Genomic DNA, 23814 nt, shown 5'->3' with positions numbered 1-23814 from the left:
AGATATCCGATATCCAGGGAAACTGGCTGGTGATTCGTTTTCTTCAGCAGGTTGGCCAGGATCTGGAGAGATGCTTTCGAATCGGTGAAGATAACCCAACGGTCGGCGGTTCGGCGCAGGATGTAAGAAACAGCTTCCTTAATGCCGTGAAGCTCAGCTGTCGTAGAGGATGTCCTCCGCTGCAGCCGGTAAGAAAGGGCATGGCCTGTTGAGGGCACATAAAGGCCACATGAAGAGGTTTCTTTAGTAGTTGAACCATCGGTGAAGATATGGGTGTGCTGCGTATATTCCTCCGTTAAGTAGGCGAGAGTAGTTTGCAGAAGCGCTGCCTGTGGCATGCGGCTCTTTGCATTCACACCTGGAACAAACTTCTTCACCTTTAGAGGAGAGAGTGTCCATGGAGGAAAGGCCAGAGGTAGTAGTTTCTGTGGCTGATTAATAGTAGGGATGGGCAGGAGCTGCACTGCCTGGCCAAAGCTAGAGTTGCTGTGAGTTAGTTGGACACGGTGCAGGAAGTGCTTCTTCCCTTGAAGAACATGGCGGAGATGGGTACGCATAGTTTCCTGGGCGGCAATCACCTCTAGTGGGAGACATCCTGCCTCCGCTACTGTTCCTGATGCAGAGGAACCCTTTGGGAGGCCAAGGCATATTCGCAGGCAGTTGTTCCGTGCGGCAACGAGAGACTTATTGCTTGATGTAGATAATCTTTGAAACACTGGTAGACAGTAGCGCAAGGTTCCTTCAACGTAGGCTTTTTCAAGCAGAAGCATTGATCGGCAGTTGCTACCCCACCTGCACAATGCTGCACTTGCAAGAACGTTGCAGCGCAACGTCGCAACGAAGATGTTGCCCATTTGTGTCCGTGCAAAGACGAAGCGTTCTCAACCAATCCAAGCGTGTTTTTTGTTATCCTACTCTTTATATCTGAAGGAAATAGGATGACGTCATCATAATAAGCCAATGTCGCAATTTCTCACTGTACAAGCGAGAAGCCACGATTAGCTGTGTTTTTGAAGATACTGAGCGATAGGGACTCGGGATATATAATGTGAGTCACAAAGGTGGTTTCGAAAACATGATTTGAATAAAATATGTTTGGTAAGCTCTGGATGTTAGGGAGAGCCAGTGCTTCCATGAGGCTCTCGTTGGGTGGCGGATGGGCGGTTTTAGAACATTTCCTTACCATGTAGTAAAGGAAAGGGAGGGGGGGGGGAAGGACTGGCAATTTCGTTTCGGGGCAACGGAAAGGTAGGTTCCGATGCATGACAGCTTCGTTTCTCAGTAGTGCGCGGGAACATAGAGGGCGCGTGCCGCGACTCTCGTCTTCCTTTTGTCCTTTTTAGTGCACTGCTTAAAGGGTCAGTATACTGAATTTTATCGGCCATATTTTCTTTGCGGCAACCGATAGCTCTTTACCCAAATTACCGTTTAGCCAGTGCCAAGAAGTGCGGTAGAACATTTTAAAATGGAATTTATTGATGTGGGAACGCATCTGTATGAGATGGTAGTCTCATCTGGCAACCATTAAAGTACAAATGTCATAGTAATTTATAAAGTGTAATTTTCAAGTCCTGAGATGATTAAAGGAAATAGGCACTGAAAGGACATTGGTTACATATTTCGGAATTATGAGAAGCCGTATTTTGTCATTAATAAAATACAGGGACGTGAGCACCATGGCAATGAGAGGGTGCGGCAATCAATCCAATCCAAGACGAAGCGGCGTCGCGGTGCATGGTATTTAACAGGCAGTATGGCAAGCCTGCAGAATCTGAGCGAAGTTGAAAAGAGAATATTGTCAAGGATGAAGGAACAAAACTTGGACCCATATGAGTCAACTCCACGATGGAAGATGTACTTCCACCGTGGTCAAATCCGAATAAACGTGGTCGCGAGAGCCGAAGTGATGACGAGAATAGCGACGATCTCGACGATTTCCGCTGCGCGGCAACAAACATGGCGGCGCCCTTAGAAGCTGGACCTCTCGCTCCGGACTGAATTCTCGGTGTTGCTCTTTTTTTCAGTGAGTTCACTGGTCATAAATGGGGCACCGGTCCTTCGCTTCGTCTCACCTCGCCTATAAGAAAATGTATGAGTGATAAATTTGCTTTATTTTTTTAATTAGATTGACGATTCTGCCGCTTCTAGGCTTAAGAGGAGAGTCGGCTTGTTTACAGTAATGGTTCCCGCCCTGACAACCAGATAGCGCCACTATAGGCTGAGTTTATTTTTGCGTCTCTGCTAGCATACGCTCAACTAATAGTGGGTATGTGCCTGCGTTTAGCGTACGTATGACTATAAATATTCATGTGATTTACAGAAAAAACGAGCGGTACGCCTTCTACTGTTTACTGGAACAAAACGTACGTTTCTCTGACATTGGGGCATACTAACTGTACGTAGTACATTCACTTATGCTTCTACAGAAAAAGGCTACCACCTGCAGCAACAAAATGAACGTTTGGGGTCGCCACCATGCATTTTTACGCGACTTCTAACGCAAAAATAAAATATAAATTCCTGCCTAAACCTGGAGCAGTTCCCTCGTTATTGAAGTTATAGGGTGCCAACTACCAGAATATGCCATTATTTATATACTCATCTCGGTGAGTATACTGACCTTTTAAGCGTGAACCCTTACCAACTAGCCCAGTTTTCCGTTCTCGTAAACAAATTTTTGTATTTTTTATTTTGTATATCGATATTTGCCAGAAAAAAGTTAACAGAATAGCAAGGTGTATTGAAGCCCGTCTACATTCTATATTTTTTTGTCCTGAACCCGTTTGAACCCGTTTGAACCGGTTCGATACGGTCCGAACCGGTTCGAACCATAACGGAATGTCCCTCTGAAGCCGAACCCGGAATTGAACCCGAAAGCCGTGAACCCGAACCCGAACCGAACCCAAAAAAATTCCGGTTCGACACCCTGGTTAGGAGTCTTGATAGTGAAATGAAATAAGTGCAGTCACCCTTACGTACTACTAGTGATCACTACTAATGCAAGCAGATGTTCGCGTGCAACTCGTCCAGAATAGAAATCACTTCTCAAGGACGTCACGGTAGTCATTTTAGCTCTTTATTTTATCACTCACGTTGAAAAAGAAATGAGATATCAACAAGGTAATATTTAACAAAAACAGCAAACTTCGTCTTTGCAGTTCATATCACAGACATGAGAAATGGCGCTTCCATGCATTTGTTGAAAGCAAGTCACCCGCGTTTGCGTCAGAGTAACTTTATGCAATCATCTGATTTATTTGCAATGTCTAAACAAATATGAAATAAGAAGAAAATCTCGAAAACTGCACTTCATTTCGTGAATATCTGCCTAAGCGAATGGCATTACCACAAATCAACTGCCTGGGGGAAAAAACACTGCTCCTTTGACCAATTGCAGAAAGCATCCGGTTCTGACAACCCAGTGGGTGCAGATGCAATTTTATTTTCCCTCTATTCTACTCTTGCTATAACCAACTGCTCTGACTGGCTAACCCTGACAATATCATGACCCTGGTGGTACCTTAGGCAACGAAAAATGACGGAAATGAATAGAATCAGAATAGAATACTTCTGTTATCCTAGCCGGGTCTAACAAAAGTACTCCTTTGTTCGTTGCAGCCACATGGCAGTGACTCTGATAGCACTGTTGTAACACAAAGCACACTAAACTGCAACTGTGCTTAACAACAAAAACATATGTACAAAACAGCACAAAAAACTGTGGCCCACATTTGGACCGTTATAAAACATGCACAGAACGCCGAATAATTCGACCCGTGGACTAACAGGTGTGTCATTCCAGAAAAACAGTTGCATCCATCCTGGCTCACTTGAAACTAACGGCGCCAAGATTTCAACACTCAAGAACTGGGCATCTGTATAGTCCATGGTGGCTAGCAAAGTTTTCATTGTCCCGTGCCTCCGCCGTGGCACAACATTCTGACTAGACGCGAAGCAGTCGTCTAATTTGTGGGCATAGGCGGGTCTTCCTTGAGAGACGTCTCGGCAGGGCTGTCGGTCGCTGGCTTGAGTGGCGCTCGACTCGAGTTGGGGTCGATGATGTAGTCCAGCCTCAGTGTCAGCTTGAACTTGCGGAACTCGGCAGCGAACGACAAAGTGAACACCATGAAACTGAGCACCACTACCCACTCCGAAAACGTGCTCACTATGATGCCGTCGGGATACTGGAAATAAAGAAGAAAAGAATGAAAGATGAAACACATGGAGACAGAAAAATAGGGAATGCGCAAGCTCATAGAAAAATATGTGAAATCGAGGCTTTGACGGAAACCAGTCTTATCGAGAATAATCATAGCGGCAAAGTATTAAGAGCCGACCAAAACAAGAAAAAATGTTTCGACCTCACTTAAGCCTTGTTCATATATCGGCCCGTAGCGGGGACGAAAGTACTTTTCTAGTTTTGAAAGGCTGGTTTGGTACTGGATTGGTATCTTTACTCAAAAACTTAGCTTCAAGGCTGCCGCAAAAGTTTGTCTCCTTTGCGTACTATACGTTATAAAACAAAAAAAAGGTAAATGAATATGAAGAGCAGTTTGCCGAAGTTTGTCCTCCACCTAAAATGTAAGTCAACTGCGTCCCGCCTGCGTCAGCCTAACACTTGAGCTCGCCAGTAACACGACAGGATTGTACCTGTACACGTCAGAACGAATACATGGGCAAAGCAACGGAAGCAACGGAAACGTAGAGTCCTGTCACCTGTCCACGTTCAAGTGATTCGAGTCCTATAGGAAAGACTTGCTCAATGTTCAGTAAAACACAGCTATGTTGCTGATATTGAGTATTGAAGGACAAAGACCAGCTTAAAGGGATCGAAGGTGCTAAAAATTGAAGGTAAAGCATGCGAAGTCATTTTGTGTTAGCGTTTGAAGTGGGCATGTATTAGCCGGTTAAACCTGCGATGATGTTCTGGCTTCACCGCAGCGCACAGTACTGGGTACAGGGCCGCACGGTGACCTCACCAATGGTGCCGATTTCTAACGTAGAAAGGCTTTTCCGAACAAAAAAAAAAGAAAACCCACCGAAGGTAAAGCCCGCGGAGCGTTGATTCTCGGGTTTACCTTTTCATCACTGAGCTTCACAGGAACTCATTGATGACGTCATTAACAAACTTCTCGACACCTTCCCGATGCTGTTAGGATAACCCTGAACATCGCTGTCGTTTCAACTGACGATTTCGTCACCATTTTGATGATGATGATGGTGGGTTCTAATGGCGCAAGGGCATCTAAGGTCAAAGAGCGCCAAACACCATTGTAAATGCTCACGATTTTAAATGCTAGCGGCAAAATGCTTCGCATGTCTTACCTAGATGCTTCGCAAATCGCAATACTTTAATGCCCTGGAATTCTTACGTAACCGATTTACCTTTCCTTTCATCAGTTGGCTTGTGCGGCGCCAATGCGTGCAAAGCGTATGCAACGCATCTTCGGTCAGCGCGTAATTAAAAGCATAAATATCGGTTACGACATGCAAGAAAGTCTCTCGTTGATCATGCAGAAGTCTCTGCAACTTAACAAAATTTCTGTTTACCCTAGTTGGTGCGTATCTAGTTCCCAAACGAAGAACGCGTAAACACAACTGGAACACCTGAGGCGGAGCGGACTGTATCTGTTCTATGTTTGTCTAACTTGTTGAGCTGCGTTCGTCACATGTTTGTGCATTCTAACTTTTGCTTCCTCTATTCAGTGGTTGCTGCTGAAGAAAGTGGGAAAAAGCGCGGGATGTCGATAGCACGACGGCGAAAGAGAATCGCCTCCTCACGGCAGAAAGCATTTTTTACTGCTGAACAATATTCTACAAACAAAACTCTCTGTTTTCACCCAAAAGTCCGAACTTGCCGGATCGTACACTTAGACCACTCGCTCCAATTCCAAGAAGCCCTCTTTCATTCACTAAGCGTCGATAAGTGCCAGGGGTCATCACTAATAACTTGTGCGTCGAGAAGGGTCGCGGATAGCTACGACAAAGTGCAGTGATCTCAGTCACGAGCACAGTTCGCTGTCTAATCGGCCCCTTTCAAACTTCATCAAAAACTGCCGATAGTTACAGTTGTACAAGAACAAAGCGAAGAGGTTGAAGAAGGGCTGGCTGCGCATACTTACCCAGCCTCTTTCCTCTTATGAAGTAATGCCTCAGTGTGAGCACTTTCTAATAGGAGGCATTCGAAAAGCAGCAAGCTAGAATGAAGACCTCCTATAGTCGGACACAATTCAAGAATGAAGCAGCTTTTCCCCGTCAAAGGACCCCCTTCCAGCCAATGGCGTCGGCCGATTCCCATATGAGCCTGCTAGCGTGACAATGCAGGGAGTGGCAGATGAAAGAAAGGTGATAGTCTCCTCCTCCATAGTCCAGGATAGACCCCCCTCTCCATTGTGGCACCGCTCCGTGCATTGTCACCCTAGCAGGGTCACGAGAATCGGCGGACGCCATTGGCTGGAGGGGGGTCCTTTGACGGGGTAAAGCTGCTTCGTTCTTGAGTTGTACCCGACTATAAACGAGAAAGACATACAAAGGAAAAGACATGCCTGAACGCAGCGCGCTGTGTCGCCAGCTATATACCGCCAGCTTTACACAGACCCGCTTTACACGCCCGCTACCATGGTGTGGAAGGTGGCGCGCAGAGTCTCTAGAATGCTACATACCACGTCCCTACCTGTTACCTAAACGCATGGATAGCAGTAGCGAGTCTAATTCCCGGCTGACATGACGGTTTGGTTTGGTTTAGCGCCAGGCTTGCTGTGATACGGACGGTATTTAATGAATAAAAATGTATCAAGCCCTTGAAAGAATGTGTCAGAGCTGTCAGAACTGTCACGTGAATCGCTGTCACAAGGATCATGGCATCGCAAACACCGCGCCGCATCCGGAGCGCCGCAAGCGCTTGCCCAACGACTTTTAACCTCACGATTGTTACTGGATTTAGGAGAGTTCACAATTATTCCACCCAATCTTTTTTTCGAGTGGTGGTGCAGGTGTGTATGAATTTTGGCCTATGTGGAATTTTCTCGAAAACAAAAAACCCGTTAAGTTTATGAGAAATGACGCGAAGCGTGCGAATGCATCAAAAGTTAAGCGAAAACTTTGGCGGTTATTTTTGCAGACATCAACATTAACCATTAAGAAAATAATTGCGCAAAAGAAGCATGGACGAGAGGGGAAGAGGACAAAAAAAACCACCTTAACTCCAGTCCACAATCACAATGCAAGTCAATATCGGGATAAATGCATATTCATTTCTTAAGTGTAAGGCGTGGCAAGAGTTCCCTTAGCAAAAACTAATACGTTTGGAATATACGGAGGTCTATTTAAAATGTATTTTAAACATATTTTGTATTCATGAATGCACTAAAAATATGTAGGAAATACGTTTCTGAAATTTCATGCTTGGTATTCGAAATATATTTTTAAAATGTGCCAAAAATACCTCACTTAAAGCATACTTCGAGCACTTTTCAAATACATGAAAAAATATGCATGCAGTTTTAGCATCTTGTCAGTGTATTAAAAGTGTATTTTCGGAAATATGAAATTAATTCATCGAAAGTATACTTCAATTCTAGAAATCGGGCAGCCCTTGTAAACGTATATGTATGCAGTTTTAGCATCTTGTCAATGTATTAAAAGTGAACTTTCGTAAATATGAAATTAATTCATCCGAAATATATTTCAATCCTAACAAACGGGCAGTCCTTTTAAACGTCTTTGCACACTTCTAGCTGCCATGAACAGTCGAGTGCTCGAAATCGTGTTTCGGGAAATGGCATTTGCGTGTCGTCAATGTATTTGAAGTGTACTTCCGTAAATACGTAATTAACTCGCCCAAAGAACACTGAAATTCTAGCAAATTGGCAGTCCGCATTAGCATATTTGCAGCGCACTACAAGCTGTCGTTGAACAATCTAATGCTCAAAATCGAGTTTCGGGACATCGCATTTTGGTGCTGGCCATCTATTTAAAGTGTACTTTCGTAAATACGCAATTAATCCGTCTGAAGTATATTTAAATTCTAACAAATGGTTTGTCCGCGTAAACATATTTGCATTACACTTCAAGCTACCGTGGAACAATCTAGGGCTCGAAATGACGTTTCAGCGAAGAGTGAAAACTTTCCCTTTCTTGTCATCCTTTCGTTTATGGTAACTTCTAGCAGGAAGGTGATCACCACTTATACCTCTGCTACACGGGCGCTTCGAATGCCTTCCAGCCGAATGTCATCTAACGATGCTACATGTGTTCTGTCTAAGGGAGTGCTTGAAGATAATATTACGCCAATGAATATTAACCGCGTCAGCATGAAATTTCCCCGGGAGTGCGCCGATGAGGACGACTGCACTCATACTGTTGTTTACATCGCTTGTTTACATAACATAAAACGCAATCTGCGCTTTGGTTCTAATAAACAATCTGTTTTCTTTTTTACTGGTTGTACTCGTGATTGTTTACGCAGTGCTACAATGTGTGGGAAGCGATGATGCGATCGCACGCCTGAGAAAGCCGGGTTGTTGGCATCGCGCAGGACTGGCGCTTCTCGCTTCTTGTCCCGGCTTTCTCCGACGTGACCAGTACTTTTTTTTAAACTACTTTATCCAGAAGTATGTATGGCGACTGTTCGCTTTAACTGAAACAGCCTAACTTGTTATCCACAAGCTAGCGACGGCGACGACTGCTGCTGGCCGTAAAGCACGGCTCGGCAGTTTGGGTCACACCGGCGATTCCCGTTCATCGTACGCGTGCCCTGCGATGTAAGCAATAGTTGATTTCAGGTCACTGTTGCCAAAACTACACCTGGTGACCATTTGCATTCGCTAAAGCTTGTGATTCGCTCTTCACAACCGCCGAAATCACAGATCCAACCCTGCGAACTCGCTGGGCCTAGTCGTCGCGGAAGGGAACAGAGCCGTCGTCGATTGAAACTGATTTGGCAAGCGCTTATCGCTGGTGAGTGTTCAGGTATGCACACGTGAAATATAGCCGTTCGTTTCGCTCATTTAGAAGCGCGAGCATGCACACACCGCCGCCTCATCACCGTGCTCTCGCTCAGCCGCCGACAAGGCTGACCGTCCGCCGACCGGATTCGTCGGTGTCGTTGGCCTGAAAAACGTGTCCCTCTAGAATCATATTATAGTAAACTAGATATTTCACTATAATTACATGCTGTTGTTCAGCGTGATATATACTGTCGTTGTCGGACTAGTGTGACCGCCGTCGTCGTCGTCGCTGTACACTGAAAACGAGCTGAGGCTTTCGAATGCGTTTCGAAAGTGTCGTGCAGCACCGCGGCAGTCCATCGAGTCCGAATGTCATTCCTATTCTCGAATGCCATTCCACTCAATGTAATTCGAACATTTCCGTGTGAGAACGCGTGATAGCATTATACCCGCAAAAGCGCCTTGGGTACTTCTGGGTCCGAATAAGCCAGCGGAAAGGACCCCGTGTGGCAGGGCAGACCGGCTCCCTTACACGCCCATGTATCTGTTGGTTGACAGTTCAACTCCTGACCTGTGCCTGACGCAAGTTTCAACTAGCAATTCCGTTCTCAATTAATCCCAGATTCGAACGCGACCAGTAGGGTACTTCTGCGATAATTTGGAAGCCCACAGTATTTGCGCAAAAAAAGGTATCACCGTGCAAAATAGTGCGTCGCTTTCGCTGGGTATATATACGGCAAGCCAAGTATAGCGCTTGTCGTAGGATTTGTTGTTTGCTGTGTCGCTGTCGTCTTGGTATGCTGTATGTAGGTATCTGCCGTTCCCATTCAATCACGTGACCTTATAATATCAGACTCCTGTTGATTAATGATAAATACCCGTGTACGATTTGTTCTCCAGTTGATGAATTAACCCGTGTCATTCCATGGAGCCGCCCAGTAGACTTTTTTTTAAGCCCGAGTAAACACATTTTTAATGCATTAAATGTATATTTTTAGTATATTTCTAATGTATATTTTTATTATATTTTTAATGCATTATAAACATGCTAAGCGGGCAAAAATGTACTTTTCACGTATCTTTAAGAACGTTTAAAATATTATTCCTAGTATACTTAGAAAGCATTCGTATTGCAGTTTAAGCATAGGGACAAAAAAATGCGAAATAAATATGAAATTAATACAATACGTTTGAAATGCATTTTTAACACATCCACTTTTCGCTAAGGGTTGGCATCACTTCAGGTATAAGAACACCCGAACCAACGTTTTCGGCCTGAACTGAAACGTGAAATGCGATTCAAGTTGGCCGCCATGAAATCTACTTCCGCAGCCGGTACGCCGAGGGCGAGCGAGCAGTCAAGGTGGCTCCACCAAGGGGGAAAGTGCCAAACGAAGGTGCTCATGGAGAAAAGGCGGCTTATTCGAACGAGGTTAAGCGATGGCAGCTCCTACGACCACATCCTGCGGTACTGCAAAATAGAGCCACCTCCGAGTGATCTGGTTATCGCTACTTCTATAGAGAGGCGGGAGACCGTGCTAGCTAGCTCTCACCCCAGAACGCAAGTTCTGGCGGTGGAGTGGGCTGACAAAGTCGTCGAGGGCTGCGTACTCTCGACCACTTAACGCGACCTCTTACCAATCTCTTTCCGGCGAATAAAATGTTTTACAATCAATCTTACTGATCGTGCCACACTTGCTTGTCCGGGACAAACTGCTGCGATACTTCCCGTATTAGCAGTGTCCGAGCCAGTCATTTTCCTCTTGGTTTTAGTATGATCACTGACGTTTTTCCAAGTTCGGGCTTCGGACCCTTCTTCCATCATCCGTTTTAAGTTACGCCTGCTGCTCCCGTCTTTGTGTGACTAAAATTGACCGCCTGAAGGCAGCGCTTCCGGTCTGCGGCATCTTCGTTATTTTGCAATGGAAGATCTTCACTCTTTGATTTGTTTATTTGATCGTGTTGACTATATGGTACTGGCCTGTACGATTTAGTTACGGGCATAGGGAAACGAAGTTTATGAGGACTTTTAATAGGTGGTCGACGCTTCAACTAATTGAAGGCTGCAGTTAATCCGCAGAAAGCTTTAACTTCGTTATGTATTTGATCTAACTTGTTCAGGCGGTATTCTTGCACACATTATGCCTATTCTGCCTTGCTCTATGCATAAAAAAGGCAATAACTGGAAATCATTTTAGACGGTGATGGAAAAAATTTTGTATAGAAGCTTACTTCTGTCACCTCCTTTGAAAATTTGTAATTGAGAAAACAGCCCAGAGCAGAATCTTAAATTCTTCAGGTACTGCTTAAATGTGTTACGCCACTCGCTCTAAAGCACCGGTAAGAATATAGCAAGTGAATTTCTCGCAGTCACACAGTGAAGCACACTATTTGTCTGCATCTAACCGAAAAAAAAAACACTGAAGGCGGCGTTAGTTCTAAGGACCATATTGTCCCGGAGAAAAGCGGCTAGTCGAAGCTGAACTATAATACAGAGCGGGTGCTCAGATCTCGACACCTCCCGCCCTCCAAAAAAATAAAGATAATAAAAATACACCGCCGTATTCAGGCTTGCAAATTAGTACGAAAGAAGTGCAACGCGGAGGTTCGCGGCAGTGATCGTCGAGTGCTCCTTCATTTCGACAAAAGGCGCGCCAACAGACAGGACGGCAGTAAATAAAAACAAAAAACAAAGCCAAATTCGTAAACAACTACTCACCAGCAATAAGGCGCTAAATAAAAAATTCACAGATGCACAAAAGTATACTTACCATTCGGGTACTATCTGGGAGCGGGGCCAACTTTTCCGCCTCGTGTACAGGGCAGAAGGCTATTGCTAGAAAACAGAACAATAGGTTTTGAGGTAAAAATCTCGCTCAGCATACTGGTTGCAACAAATATGTTCACTACAATGCTCCGTTACCGACGACGTACGCATCCGTGCAGAACTCTAAAGAGTGTAAGATGCTAATTTTATTTTAATGACGCAGAGGCGGCCTGGCCAGAGTGCTGAGTCTGCTCGAAAATGTGTCGAAGACGCATTTTTCCCAAGCATTTTACATCAAAGATGCCGAACACAAGACCAGAGGAAAGCTTGGTGTGGGGAACGACTGGAACGATTGCCTTTTAAAATATTAGAAAATTTCATAAACTACAAACAGGAGCCCTCAGATTCACCGTCAGCGTTTCAGGCGACGCATTCCTTGAAGTCCGGGTGTGAAACAAAACGTGTTCCCCTTGTCACGCACGACCTGCAGCGACATCACATCAAGGCCCTCTCGATTTCAGTGGCAGGTTATGCTCCTTCATTCGCCAGTCTTGGTGTCTGTTCCACACGTGTGGCGAAAGGGCAATAACAGCGCGAGACTAACGACTCACCACGGAACACGCGGCGTGCGAATTTTCGTTCTCTTTTCCTTCGCTAGCTGGCGCTTTAAGCCAAGCCAGACTAAAGTCACCGGAACTCTGAAAGTACCGCAGCTGTTTTCTCTTCGCCGCCGCGCCACCTATTGGCCAGTTGCGATCACATGATCAAACGCCTCCATAGATGGTCCACTCGCTCTAGGAGCCGACTGGGCGCAGTGCTTCCGAGGTGGCTGGACGGCGTGTTTTATGAAGTAGCACGTTCAGTATAGCGTCTGTGTGCGTGTCTGTGCCTCTATATGAGCGTATGTCTGTTTGCGTGTCTCTGTGCGCGCGCCTGTCTCTGTGTGCGCACATGTGTGCTGCGCGCGCGCGCGTCTGTGTGCATGCGTGTCTGTCAGTGTTTGCGTCTGCGTGCGTATCTGTGTGCGCGCGTCTTTGTGCACCGCGTGTGTCTGTGTATGCGTGTGTCTGCGCCCGTGTCTTTGTGCACCGCGAGTGCCTGTGTATGCGTGTCTCTGTCAGTGCGCGTGTCTGCGTGCGTATCTGTGTGAGCGCGTGTCTTTGTGCACCGCGTGTGTCTGTGTATGCGTGTCTCTGTCGGTGCGTGTGTCTGCGTGCGCATCTGTGTGCGCGTGTGTCTTTGTGCACCGCGTGTGTCTGTGTGCGTGCGTGTGCGTCGTGTATCTGTGTTTGTGTGAGTGTGACAGCAATAAATGTCTTCGAAGACGTTGCTTTACGAGATTTTTTTTCCCTGCTGGTCATCGATATTGGCTAATGAGGCTTAAATAAAAAATAATAAATTGCACAGTTTAACGTCCCGAAGCGACACGATAGCTATGAAGGGTGCCGAAGTGGCGCGCAGTGGGAGAATTTATGCCACCTGGAGTTATTTAACGCGTACTTACATCGCACTGCGCACGGGAGTTTTTGTATTTCGCCTCCATCGAAATACAGCCACAGCGCGCTCGCATGCTACTGGCTACCTGGCCGCACAGTTAGAGCGTTGGCCCCGTCGTCGACCTTGGGGTCGCCCGACTACCTCCCACAAGCCTCCGACCGGCGACTGACCACACGGAGTGAAGAATAGGCAGCAGGAAACAGCAAGCGCACAGGGAACGTTTTATACGCATTAGACTTCAAAGTGAACCGATTTACTAAACGTTTTGCTATATCCCGCTCGTATGTACGCAGCCTCCGGCTTTAAAGTTTTCCGGGCACCGAAAACAAGCATTTGCGAGCCTCTCACGGAAGCAAAATAGGACATGCCTGCTTCTTGCGTTGTTAGCTCACACCCGTGGGCTAAAGAATACGAGAGGCTGCGCAGCTGTCGTGCGACGCTTTCAAGGTTTTCGAAACCCTCACATCATCTAAGTTCTCAATAATGAAGACTTTCATAGATTAATTTTTGCGCAAAACCGATGAGCAAGGCGGCCGCAAGGGAGACTTTCGTCGCCTAGCAGACGACGCGCTCGCCGCGCTAGACCACCTCTGGCAACAACACCCCAATGTTGCCCGCGCGCCGCCCGCTGGTTGCGATACTTTCAGAGTTCCAGTGACTTTAAGCCAGACGCCAGCGTTATGACACAAGCCCTCTACCCCTGTCTGTGGCGCTGCATCGCAATGAGTAAACGAACACAGGAGCCAAAACAGGTCTCACTGCGAAGCCAGCGATGTGAGCGGCCACGAAATAGAGGTGGTTTTGCTCGGCTTTGCTTATGTGCTTAGTTATCCGGTGGACTCCTTCGATGGTAAGCAGAAGCCCTATAGCAACATAACTAATAGCTCTCTCCAGTGCGGTTGCCATAGCAACTTCCTTCATCTGACGTCCACCCTTCGTCTCTAGACACGCGACAGCGACCTGCGCACGTGACTTGCAAATCTCGCGCCGACGCAGCAGCTCTGTCAAAAACGTGGCTCGAGCGACGGCAGTGACCTCGTAGGTGATGTACGCAATTGACACACCGCCGCATGCCTACACCGAAGTGGTGTTTGCAAACAGGGTCAGGCCTCGCGGCCATGGCAATAAATCGCACCCGGCGGCGTCACAACATCATATGGAGGCGATCTATCTTGTGTCTCGAAAGACTCATTAACATAGGACCCGGCGAGGCCTTTTAAAAGGGTCAAGTGAAAGGAAAGCTACTGTGGCCCGACGGCAAGAGTTCGAGCATGCGAGCTTCTTTTTAGTTTCTTGAAATATGATCGGCATTTCCTGCCACATAGCACCCGAGAAAGGAAGGAGAGTCACAACTATGTTACGGCGCAACTGGGGCTTCCTACTGGGCTACGACACGTGCGCTGTAAGGCGCGTAATGCGAGATAAGCCACATCTGTCGCGTGTCATACCTGAAGTATGTAGGTTTCCTAATAACATGCAGCCCTTTTTAAGACGAAAAACAACGGTGGTGGTTTTCCTCAAGGCCCGAGAACTCAGCGAAATAACTTCAGCAGAATTGCTACGAACAGCCAGTGGGTGTAATAGTTATAATGCTATTCAGATCTCTCCGGACTGGCTTTGCTGCAATGCTTCTGAACCTATATCATGCAAATTATGCGATAAAGAACGTTGCAGTCCCTGCACTTCGTGCACTACGAGGCTAGCTCTTCCGCTCATGCATGCGAATGTTACCACGTCCACGTGGGTTCACAAGGCCGACAAAAGGCATCATACACAGCGAATATCGCGTCTAAAATGAATGAAAAAGACACATTCATCCGTCTAACACCCTTCTTCAGTGAGATTCGTTTTTTCTCCGAAACCCCTGGCCTCGATTACCATGCCATTTGGGCTCAGAGACCGCAAGAATTTACTTTTCTACACGAGTCACAGCATCCAGACCAACAAGCTAGGGCGCGGGTTACAAGCTGCTATGCGCTCCAGCTGCCTCCTGTAGCAGTTTTTTTTTTATTCGAGATGTTTGCAGTTCAAACGTTATTGCTCACGCCACCATCTGCATTGTGTCATAGTTTGCTGGCCTTTAATCGCACAGTCATCTATCGCTGCTAAAGTAGCTGCTGTGCATTAGAATAGGCAATGAGTGGCCGATACTTTGTAATTGCACGCCGAACTGCCACGACAGCCCAGGTGACTTGTACTAGCCAGTCACGAAGTGCCCTTAAACGTGCGAGATGCTTTCCACATTCCAAGCGGGTTTTAGCCGGCGTCAGCTGGCGCATCTATTAAACGGCGAAATGTGGGACAGAAAACAGGATAACAGATTGAGACATTTGTTCGCGGATATTATCTGCTGCCACTTAATGAAGTCCGGTGCGCAACTTAACGGACACCCTTCTAAACCTTTGCGGTGCGCGCGGTCACATTTAACGCACTTCTTCGGTTGCCTTTCAGCGCCTGCAAACAAGCATATGGTACAAGACGAAGAAATGAAGTCAAGCAGAACTTTTTGCTGGGCTAGTTGGTTCATTGTGATAAGAGTTCAGCGCTCAGTTGCCAGTTCAGCGCTCTTTCCTGTCCCTTCTTCGTTTCACCTTCGGGCTTCTTTCGCGCTGTTTTCACTCTTATCAGGAAGAAATGGCTTGTGCAGTGCATGTAATGCGAAGGCAAGATAACCGCTTCTCCTCAAGGGTAACGGAGTGGATTCCAAGAGAAGGGAAGCGTAGTAGGGGGCGGCAGAAAGTTAGGTGGGCGGATGAGATTAAGAAGTTTGCGGGGATACGATGGCCACAACTGGCAAAGGACTGGGTTAATTGGAGAGACATGGGAGAGGCTTTTGCCTTGCAGTGGGCGTAGTCATGCTGAGGATGATGATGACATTTAAACACAGCTTGTATGGTTCTTCCACCTCATGAACGAAACAAAAGTTTAAAATCATTTCGAGAGGTATTTGATGGCAGCAGGTACAAGAGAAGTTCGAGTGAGCACTGCTCGGAGTTTGCCCCGCACGAGTTGTTGGCTGGGCGCCGTCAGCTCTGCCTCTTAAGATATGTCTGGTTAAAGTCCTCTAGTTCCACTATATTTCCTCCAGTACTGCATTAGGCTGCGATAAACTATTCTATTCAGGAAGAACAAAAAATGGAGCGCTGCTTTGGAACTATACACCCTCTCTCCCTGTAGCAAAAAAAAAAAAGGTACCGCTGCTGCTCCACTGTCTGGAAGGAAGCAGGCGCTAACTACGAGTGTGAAACAAACAAACCGCGTCCCCATCTGTATCCAGAGCTTTGCACCTTACGTACACCTTACGTAGTGACCTTACGTAGTGACGTACAGGCTCAAATAAAGGATAGACAAGACAACAATTCATTTACATGCCCCGCCGCGGTGGCTCAGTGGTTACGGCGCTCGGCTGCTGACTCGAAAGACGCGGGTTCGATCCCGGCCGCGGTGGCTGAATTTCGATGAAGGCGAAATTCTAGAGGCCCGTGCGCTGACATCCTTCTGATATGCGCTGGAAGTAGCCGCATTGCTTCCACACCACCACGATAGCGCCATTTTGCCCAAACAGTCACAAATGCGCTGAATCATTGCTGCTACTGTAACTCGCGGCGGCTGAATTTCGATGGAGGAGAAATTCTAGCAGCCCGTGTACTGTGCGATGCCAGTGCACGTTAAAAAACCCCAGGTGGTCGAAATTTCCGGAGCCCTTCACTAAGGCGTCCCTCATAGCCTGAGTTGCTTTGGGACGTTAAACCCCAATAAACAACAAACAATAAATTTACAATAAATATTTTTTTATGTACCCCTCACTGGCGCCCGGGGTCACTTTTCTCCCACGTTTTCGAGCGACCTTGGAGCTGAAAGGACATATTTTGTACATTTTTATAGCGGAGGTAGTTTACTGTCAAGGTCGAGAATTGTGCTGAAAGTATTCTTTTGCTCTTCCTAATTCACGGTGCCACAATTACTGCACAATTTTTATGCGAAACGTATAGCACCTTACAAAGGATGAAGCTGACGAACACAGAAACCTCTGCAAGTATGAACGTCACAAAAAGTTCGGACAGCTGAAATTTCCTTCGTAACATCTATAGGATCCAATAGGTTTCGAAAACGTTTGGTATAGCTCATACAGATTTCGGTAAGGCGAACGGCGTCCACATTGTATCTTCAGCTTGAACTGAATATCAAAGGAGTACACATTCAGAGCTTCGTGTAAAGGATCATAGTCCCACATCATAACTGACATGCTCGTATGGCTCGTACCGAACTCGTATGGCTCGTACCGAACTCGTATGGCTCGTACCGAACTCGTATGGCTCGTACCGAACTCGTATGGCTCGTACCGAACTCGTATGGCTCGTACCGAACTCCTATGGCTCGTACCGAACTCGTATGGCTCGTACCGAACTCGTATGGCTCGTACCGAACTCGTATGGCTCGTACCGAACTCGTATGGCTCGTACCGAACTCGTATGGCTCGTACCGAACTCGTATGGCTCGTGATGAAAGAAACTTGAACGAATTATAGTGGTCTAACCTGCCTTCGCTGCGCATGTTCTCGAGTAAGACGTACGCAATCGTAATATTGCAACTTCTTCATCCCCGTAATGCTGAGACACATTTCAGAAAGCACTTTTCGCAGAGGACGCCAGACCATGATTCATGCCCATACCCGCAAGGTCGTCATAACGAAAAGAAGGTGATGCGCGTTCACGGACAGCGCCACTTTCATGGAAGCGCGTATGTTACGCGCATCTGTGCACGTACGCATAAAAAAAAATCCCTAGAATTTCCTCTGGAGCGCTTGAGGCAGGTGGAAGTTCTTTTTTTCTCAGAAAACCCAACCAGAGAAAGCAACGTTACCCGCACCGACGTCGTTCTTTGCGCACGGCAGGTGCAATTCGTCAAAAGTGAGACAGGCAGGGGCCGGTTCGCAGCCAGTGAGTGACCTTGAGCGCGCCGGGATGGATGCGGCAAGCGGGGAGCGTCAAGGGACGGCGACAGCGGCGCTAACCGACAGAGAAGCACAATGGGAAGCCACTGCTAGTGCTGAGAAGGAGCGGAATTCTCACCGCGAGCAGCAAACGAGGCGGAAGTGAACTGGTCCTTGGGCAGCGTTCAGCCCCGCTCGTGGTTGAGTTTGCATAACGTGGCATAACGAGCGGCGGCACAGCGGGAGGCTAACGTCGTCTGATTTGTATTGTTTCCTCAAGGTTAAAGTGCAGGTAAACGCTGGTGTTAGACGGAACGCGTGATTCCTTGAGAGGAGAAAACAATGAAAACAGGACGTTTCGAGCGGCATACATAAAGGTCACCGCAATCAACTCCTAACGCAGAGAGTATATCAGGGACGCCGGCCGTACGACGGGCCTGTTCAACGTTCGTTTTGTAGAAGCCCTCGACTAAGTTTGCCCACGTTGGAAAAAAAAAAAGGAAGGAGAAGAGCTGACAATGTTTAACACTAGTCTCTAGTGGCGCGAGTTACCACACCAGAATCAAGGTTTTATAGACTAGAACCTGGTAGTGAAGAGAAAAAGCGCATGTGGCACACGACACGTATCTGTGCTTTCCGCTTCGTTTCTATGCATTTGCAGCCTTTTCCTTGCAGTTTAACGCCATCTGTGCTCTTTTTCTCTTCCGTAGTTCGCGTCAGTTTGCGCTTGAACTGTGCTGCCTCTCAGCGTTCCGTGCCCGCCAATAGAGCGTGCGGTGTTTTCTCCTGCTTTCGGCAACTTTCTACGAGTACAATGGGACACAGATCGCAAAAACGAGACAAAAGAAATCGAATCACTCAATATTTTGTTCGTTTCCTTAAATTTTAATGGTGGTTAGCATCTTTTGGAATGAAGAAAATATGTTGCAAACGGGAGCTTTGCTGCAAGGAGGACTTTGAGAAGGTGGCTTGCTTTGCGTTCACGCTTGGAGGTGGCCTGTCATGTCCAGGTATCCAAAAAGCTGTGACAGAAAACAGTCTATAGAAAAGATATAAATAGGCTGTCAAGCTTTATTACTTCATCGCACGTTTCTGTAACCGTTAATGCTCGACTATTTTGTGGGTATTTGTAATTATTGATTTTTAAGGATGGACGCGATTCCCTGTCTTGAGCCATTTCGTCGTTGTCATCGGTACTCCAGAATAAAAAAAAAGAATGAGACAGGCTTTCGATGCTCTAAAGAGGAAATACAAATAAGTGTGGTTTCACCTGGCTGAACCTAGTAAGAAGAGCGGAAGCTCTGTTAAGGTAAGCGCACACCACACGCTTTTATATATATTTTGATGATGAACAAACTAGCCCGGCAGCAACTACTTATACTGCGAACCGGCTTTTGCAAGAGTGCTGTCGGCTCCGCCTACGCAGCTGTGGCGATGAGCAGCGAGTCACGTGGCATGACGTCAGAGCCAAGCCTCTGCTCCTCCTGGTTTGAAGGTCAAATTTCATAGCCACATGACCTTCAGCTTTGTACGCGAGGAGTACAGCTTTCGCTCTAAACAGAACCGTGCTTTGCACTGATCATATACGTGAAAGAACTCTCATAAGCAACCTGCCATACGTCAGATGTCTACTTCAAACTGATGAACAAGCAGCGTTCGAACACCTGCAAAGAAAATGTTTGTCCTCGCAAGGCAAACATTTGGCGTGCGGACTACATTTCGAAAACGATGTGTTTTTTATGTCAAACCGCACACAAGAGAAGGTCTGGGTCACTTGTGGACAAAAATCCGGAGGAATTGAATAGCCACATTGTTCTTACTTGTGATTCCCGAAATGACCCCCACGGTGGCTATGAGGCAGCGCACGTAGAAGGATGTCTTCCAGGCACCGTAGTCGAGGATGTAGTTGCACAGGGCCAAGATCCACATGAGGCTGATGCCGCTGGCAAACATTCCCACGGCGCCGATGATGTGTGGCAGAAATATCGGAAGAAGCTGCGCGGGAGAGGGAACGCGAGGGGTGGAGAGGACAGCAGGCGGAATGATTATTAGACGTTGTCGGAGTCAGTGCCTTGACAGCGACCGCGTCTGCTAATCACATTAAAGCACGAGACGACAGTTTCAGCATGTTCATGCAGAGTGAATTTTCGAAACCGAGTATTACGAGAACCAAGTAAGAAACCACTAACTGCGATTTGCAAGAAATATTTGAAAGAGATATTGCAAAGGTACGCAGATGTTCACTTATGGGAAACAGTGGGAAAGAAAAAAGCTCACATAAAAAATAGCTTCCACACCCGCCGTATCTCTTGTGATGCAGTGTGTGAGTTTGAATAATTTTCGAATCTGCTCGCACAACCTAATTGCAGGAACGGGCTCTTTCAATATACATGTGAAAGCAAGGCCAAAGTTTGAGGTACGAGAGATGCAAATGGGTTGCTGAAAGGAATTTGTGCAAAAGCTAACCCTTGCGGTAAAGGAACCTAAAATTTCTATAGCCGCTACCGTTACATAGGCAGATGGTGCAGGAGTTTTGTATTTTGCTCTAAGTTCATTGTATGCGCTTGCCCATTTGCGCGAAGTTTTGTATATTAAGTACAGATTCGCAAATAATCATGATTTACTAAATTCAGTTAGCCTGCAGTCAACTTTTTTTATTTATGAAATGCCGATATTAGTGATGAAGTACTGTAAATTCATAATATCCGACGTTTTCAACGCCAGGACAATACGGGGCAAACTGGAGGAACTAATAGTAAACACGTTTTGAGCTTTTTAGGAACAAAACGAGAAGTGTCTGCAGACAGTTATGAAAGAAAAGAAAATCGCAACAGTCATTTCCTTCAGGAGTTTCCCGCATGCTGAATTTTTTTTTTAATAATAAGAGGCATCGTACATTACACATAATGCAGCGCCTAGTAGTCATTTAGGAACTTCTCTTGTAAATTATTTGTTTTAAGATTCTTTCAGGCGGCGTGTTTCAAAGGCGCAGATGCCTACGCCCCGTACGAATTACGTTACTCCCACAAAGCACACTATTGTAAGATTAGCTTGCGTCTCATGCTGCAGGTTCTGCTGACATTCGATGCATTACCCACATTGATTTACTCGCATTTAATGGAATGCAGAAACTTCTGGCTCAAAATAAGAGGCTTCGTTAACCTTGCTTAAGCGTCCATCATTCCTCGAGGAGGAGGAGGATATACTTTATTTATTAAAAAAAAGATTAAAAGCTTCCCGGCAGGGCTCCTCAGTCAATGAGCCCTCTGGCCTTCCCCTCCAGCATAACGCGGTCCATCAGAGTGCGCTGCCCATCAGTTCATGTGGCCACGAGGGAGGTCTTCCCGGTCCTTGAAAAATCATTCATCCTAAACACAAGGCTTTCGAAACATTCAAGCTGTATTGCGTGGGTAGTAGACAGACAGCACTTAATTTTAAACGCCATTATGAAACGTCCCACTTAAGTGCGCATCTTGGACCGTGTGCCTAACCTACACGGTAATGGAGAGAGGGCTATCGCCTTCCAGCATATTAGATCGAGAAGTCAGAGTGTGTTTCAGAGGGAACTAAGTGAAAAAAGGTCAACTTTAGGGATTTTTAGGCACTTCGAGCTGATGATCGCGTTGTAACTCTAGGATATCAATTCCTCATTCACAACAAATAGCTTTTATTGGGGTGAATTTAATAATTAAGTAGGTTTCGCAACCACTTGGCGGTTGGCTTTACAAGAGCTCTAGTAACTTTAGGCAAATGGTTAGTTAGAGTACTTGCACCTCTGAAAGATGCAGTAGTTAGAATTTAAAACCGGAAGGACTTAAAGGTGCGCCCTTCATGAGAATAGTGTTTCTTCTTCGCCTTCGCATCATCATCATGATTGTACGTAGTTAGGATGATGATTGATGATGGGGAAAATAAATTTCAGCCTGGAAACAACGGATTAAGTCTGCACATCGGCGTGACTTGTGACTGACCGAGCACTGAAGGCTCGCACTCGCTGGAACTCACCCAGGTGCCGTCCCTGCGCACGGCACCGACGGGGTTGATGGCCAGCAGCACCATACCCGCCGAACAGCCGAGTCCGGCCAACGGGATGAGACGACTCAGCCATTTCACGAGGGTATTTTGAGACGTATTCATCACCACCATGATGAGGTAGCATATGCAGCAGCCGACCAAAACTGCAAGGGGCAGGAAGCACCATCGTTGGAATCACCCACGCATTCATTATTAATATGAACAATTCGGAGTACTTTGTTTGCCTTAAGTAAATAAGCGAAATAAACAAAAAAACTGACATAGGTTTGCCCAAGGGGCAACAGGACGGTAAAACCCATGAGCAGTAAAACCCATGAGCGGTAAAACCCATGAGCGGTAAAACCCATGTACGATAAAACCTTACTACTTGTGAAACATTGCGTCAGCTTTCGCGAGAGTAACTCGATTTGAGTTTTGCGGACTGACTCAAAGGGAAGGCTTAAAGGTGCACTGAAGAGGAATCTGAACTCGTATTTTTCCTGCCGGAACCCAATACTCACGTTCCGAGAGTTCTTAAGAAACTTCGAACTTGCCCTATGCGGCCGATTTCCCTAATTTAAGTCCGATTAAACTTCCAAGCTCCCGCCTTTCTTTTTTTCGAATTCCCCGCAGACGATGGAAGGAGTCTTTCAACCAGCCCCGTAGCGGTTTGTCGCTCTGCCATCGGCGGTGTGATACGTAGTGATCGGCGAAAGCAAAGAGTCCACGCGTATTTTTATTTCCGTGGGCCTTATTTGCAGCTATGTAGTCTGACTAGATCTATCTATTAACGGAAACCTAAAAACAAAATAAAAACGAAAACAAAGTCGCCACGCGACTGCCTGAAAGGCACTCCATGCGTTGGTCGACTCCTCCCACCGCCTGCGGGGAATTAAAAAAAAAAAAAGAAAGCGGGAGCCGGACGTTAATCTAATTTAAATGAGGAAAATCGATCGCACAGGGCAATAATTCGAAGTTTCTAAGAACGCTCGGAGCGTGTAGATCAAGTTCCCGAGGCAAAAAGACGAGTTCAGATTCCTCTTCTGTGCACCCTTAAGACACAGTGCATGCATTTTGTGCACAACTAAATAGCAAAGCATTATACTTTGATGGAAGCTCGAACACGCTGAAAACGCCCAAGTATACTGCAAAGTGCTTCTATTGCATGTGTTAATGACTAAGTCAACAATATGCCAGCAGTGTAGCAGTCAAGGACCATGTGCCCCACCGCATGCTTTCAACTGCCGTGTCGCCACTGTCAGTGTCTGTGAAGTCAACGTTTTTACCTTCATCACTGCGTCAAATTTTCCCACTGGGCCTTGATATGTCGAGATGCATATCAACTTCATTACATACTAGTGCGGAAGGTTAGAACATGGATATCTGTGTCGCACTACTTTCAGTGTATTCTGTATAATGACATCAGAAAAGCATGCACTCCGTAAGAAATATACTTACAGCATAGCGCTACCAAGATCATGGAAAAACAGAAGATGCTACTCTGGGGAGGGTCTCCGCCTGCATCGCTGGAAGAAGAATGTGTGGAGTTACGACAGATACTAATAAACCGGATACACGTGAAAGCACTTGACCAAAAACTAACGCGGCATTAAGAACGAGCAATGATGGTTGTGGGCAAGAACAATAATGTGGAT

At 46.4% G+C, this 23814-nt stretch overlaps 1 protein-coding gene across 4 annotated transcripts in view; it reads right to left on the bottom strand.

Moving 5' to 3' along the window:
• Positions 1–3062: 3062 nt before the first annotated feature.
• LOC149371043 (DNA damage-regulated autophagy modulator protein 1-like) overlaps positions 3063–23814 on the bottom strand; it is a 115513-nt gene continuing 94761 nt past the window's right edge. For all 4 annotated transcript variants that reach the window (XM_089564411.1, XM_089564413.1, XM_089564420.1 and 1 more), the window contains 5 exons: positions 23618–23685; positions 22151–22323; positions 19966–20140; positions 11720–11784; positions 3063–4184 (listed from right to left, as the gene is read on the bottom strand). In XM_089564411.1, coding sequence (XP_089420537.1) covers positions 3963–4184; positions 11720–11784; positions 19966–20140; positions 22151–22323; positions 23618–23685 — 703 coding nt within the window. In that variant the 3' untranslated portion in view covers positions 3063–3962. The remainder of the gene's footprint in view (positions 4185–11719; positions 11785–19965; positions 20141–22150; positions 22324–23617; positions 23686–23814) is intronic.

The sequence above is a fragment of the Amblyomma mixtum genome, chromosome 1 (genome assembly GCF_055824585.1).
Source record: "Amblyomma mixtum isolate Tamu chromosome 1, ASM5582458v1, whole genome shotgun sequence".
Classification (NCBI taxonomy): Eukaryota; Metazoa; Arthropoda; class Arachnida; order Ixodida; family Ixodidae; genus Amblyomma; species Amblyomma mixtum.
The sequence above is the reverse complement of the archived record's forward strand: the minus strand, read 5'-3'. Positions and strand labels throughout refer to the sequence as shown.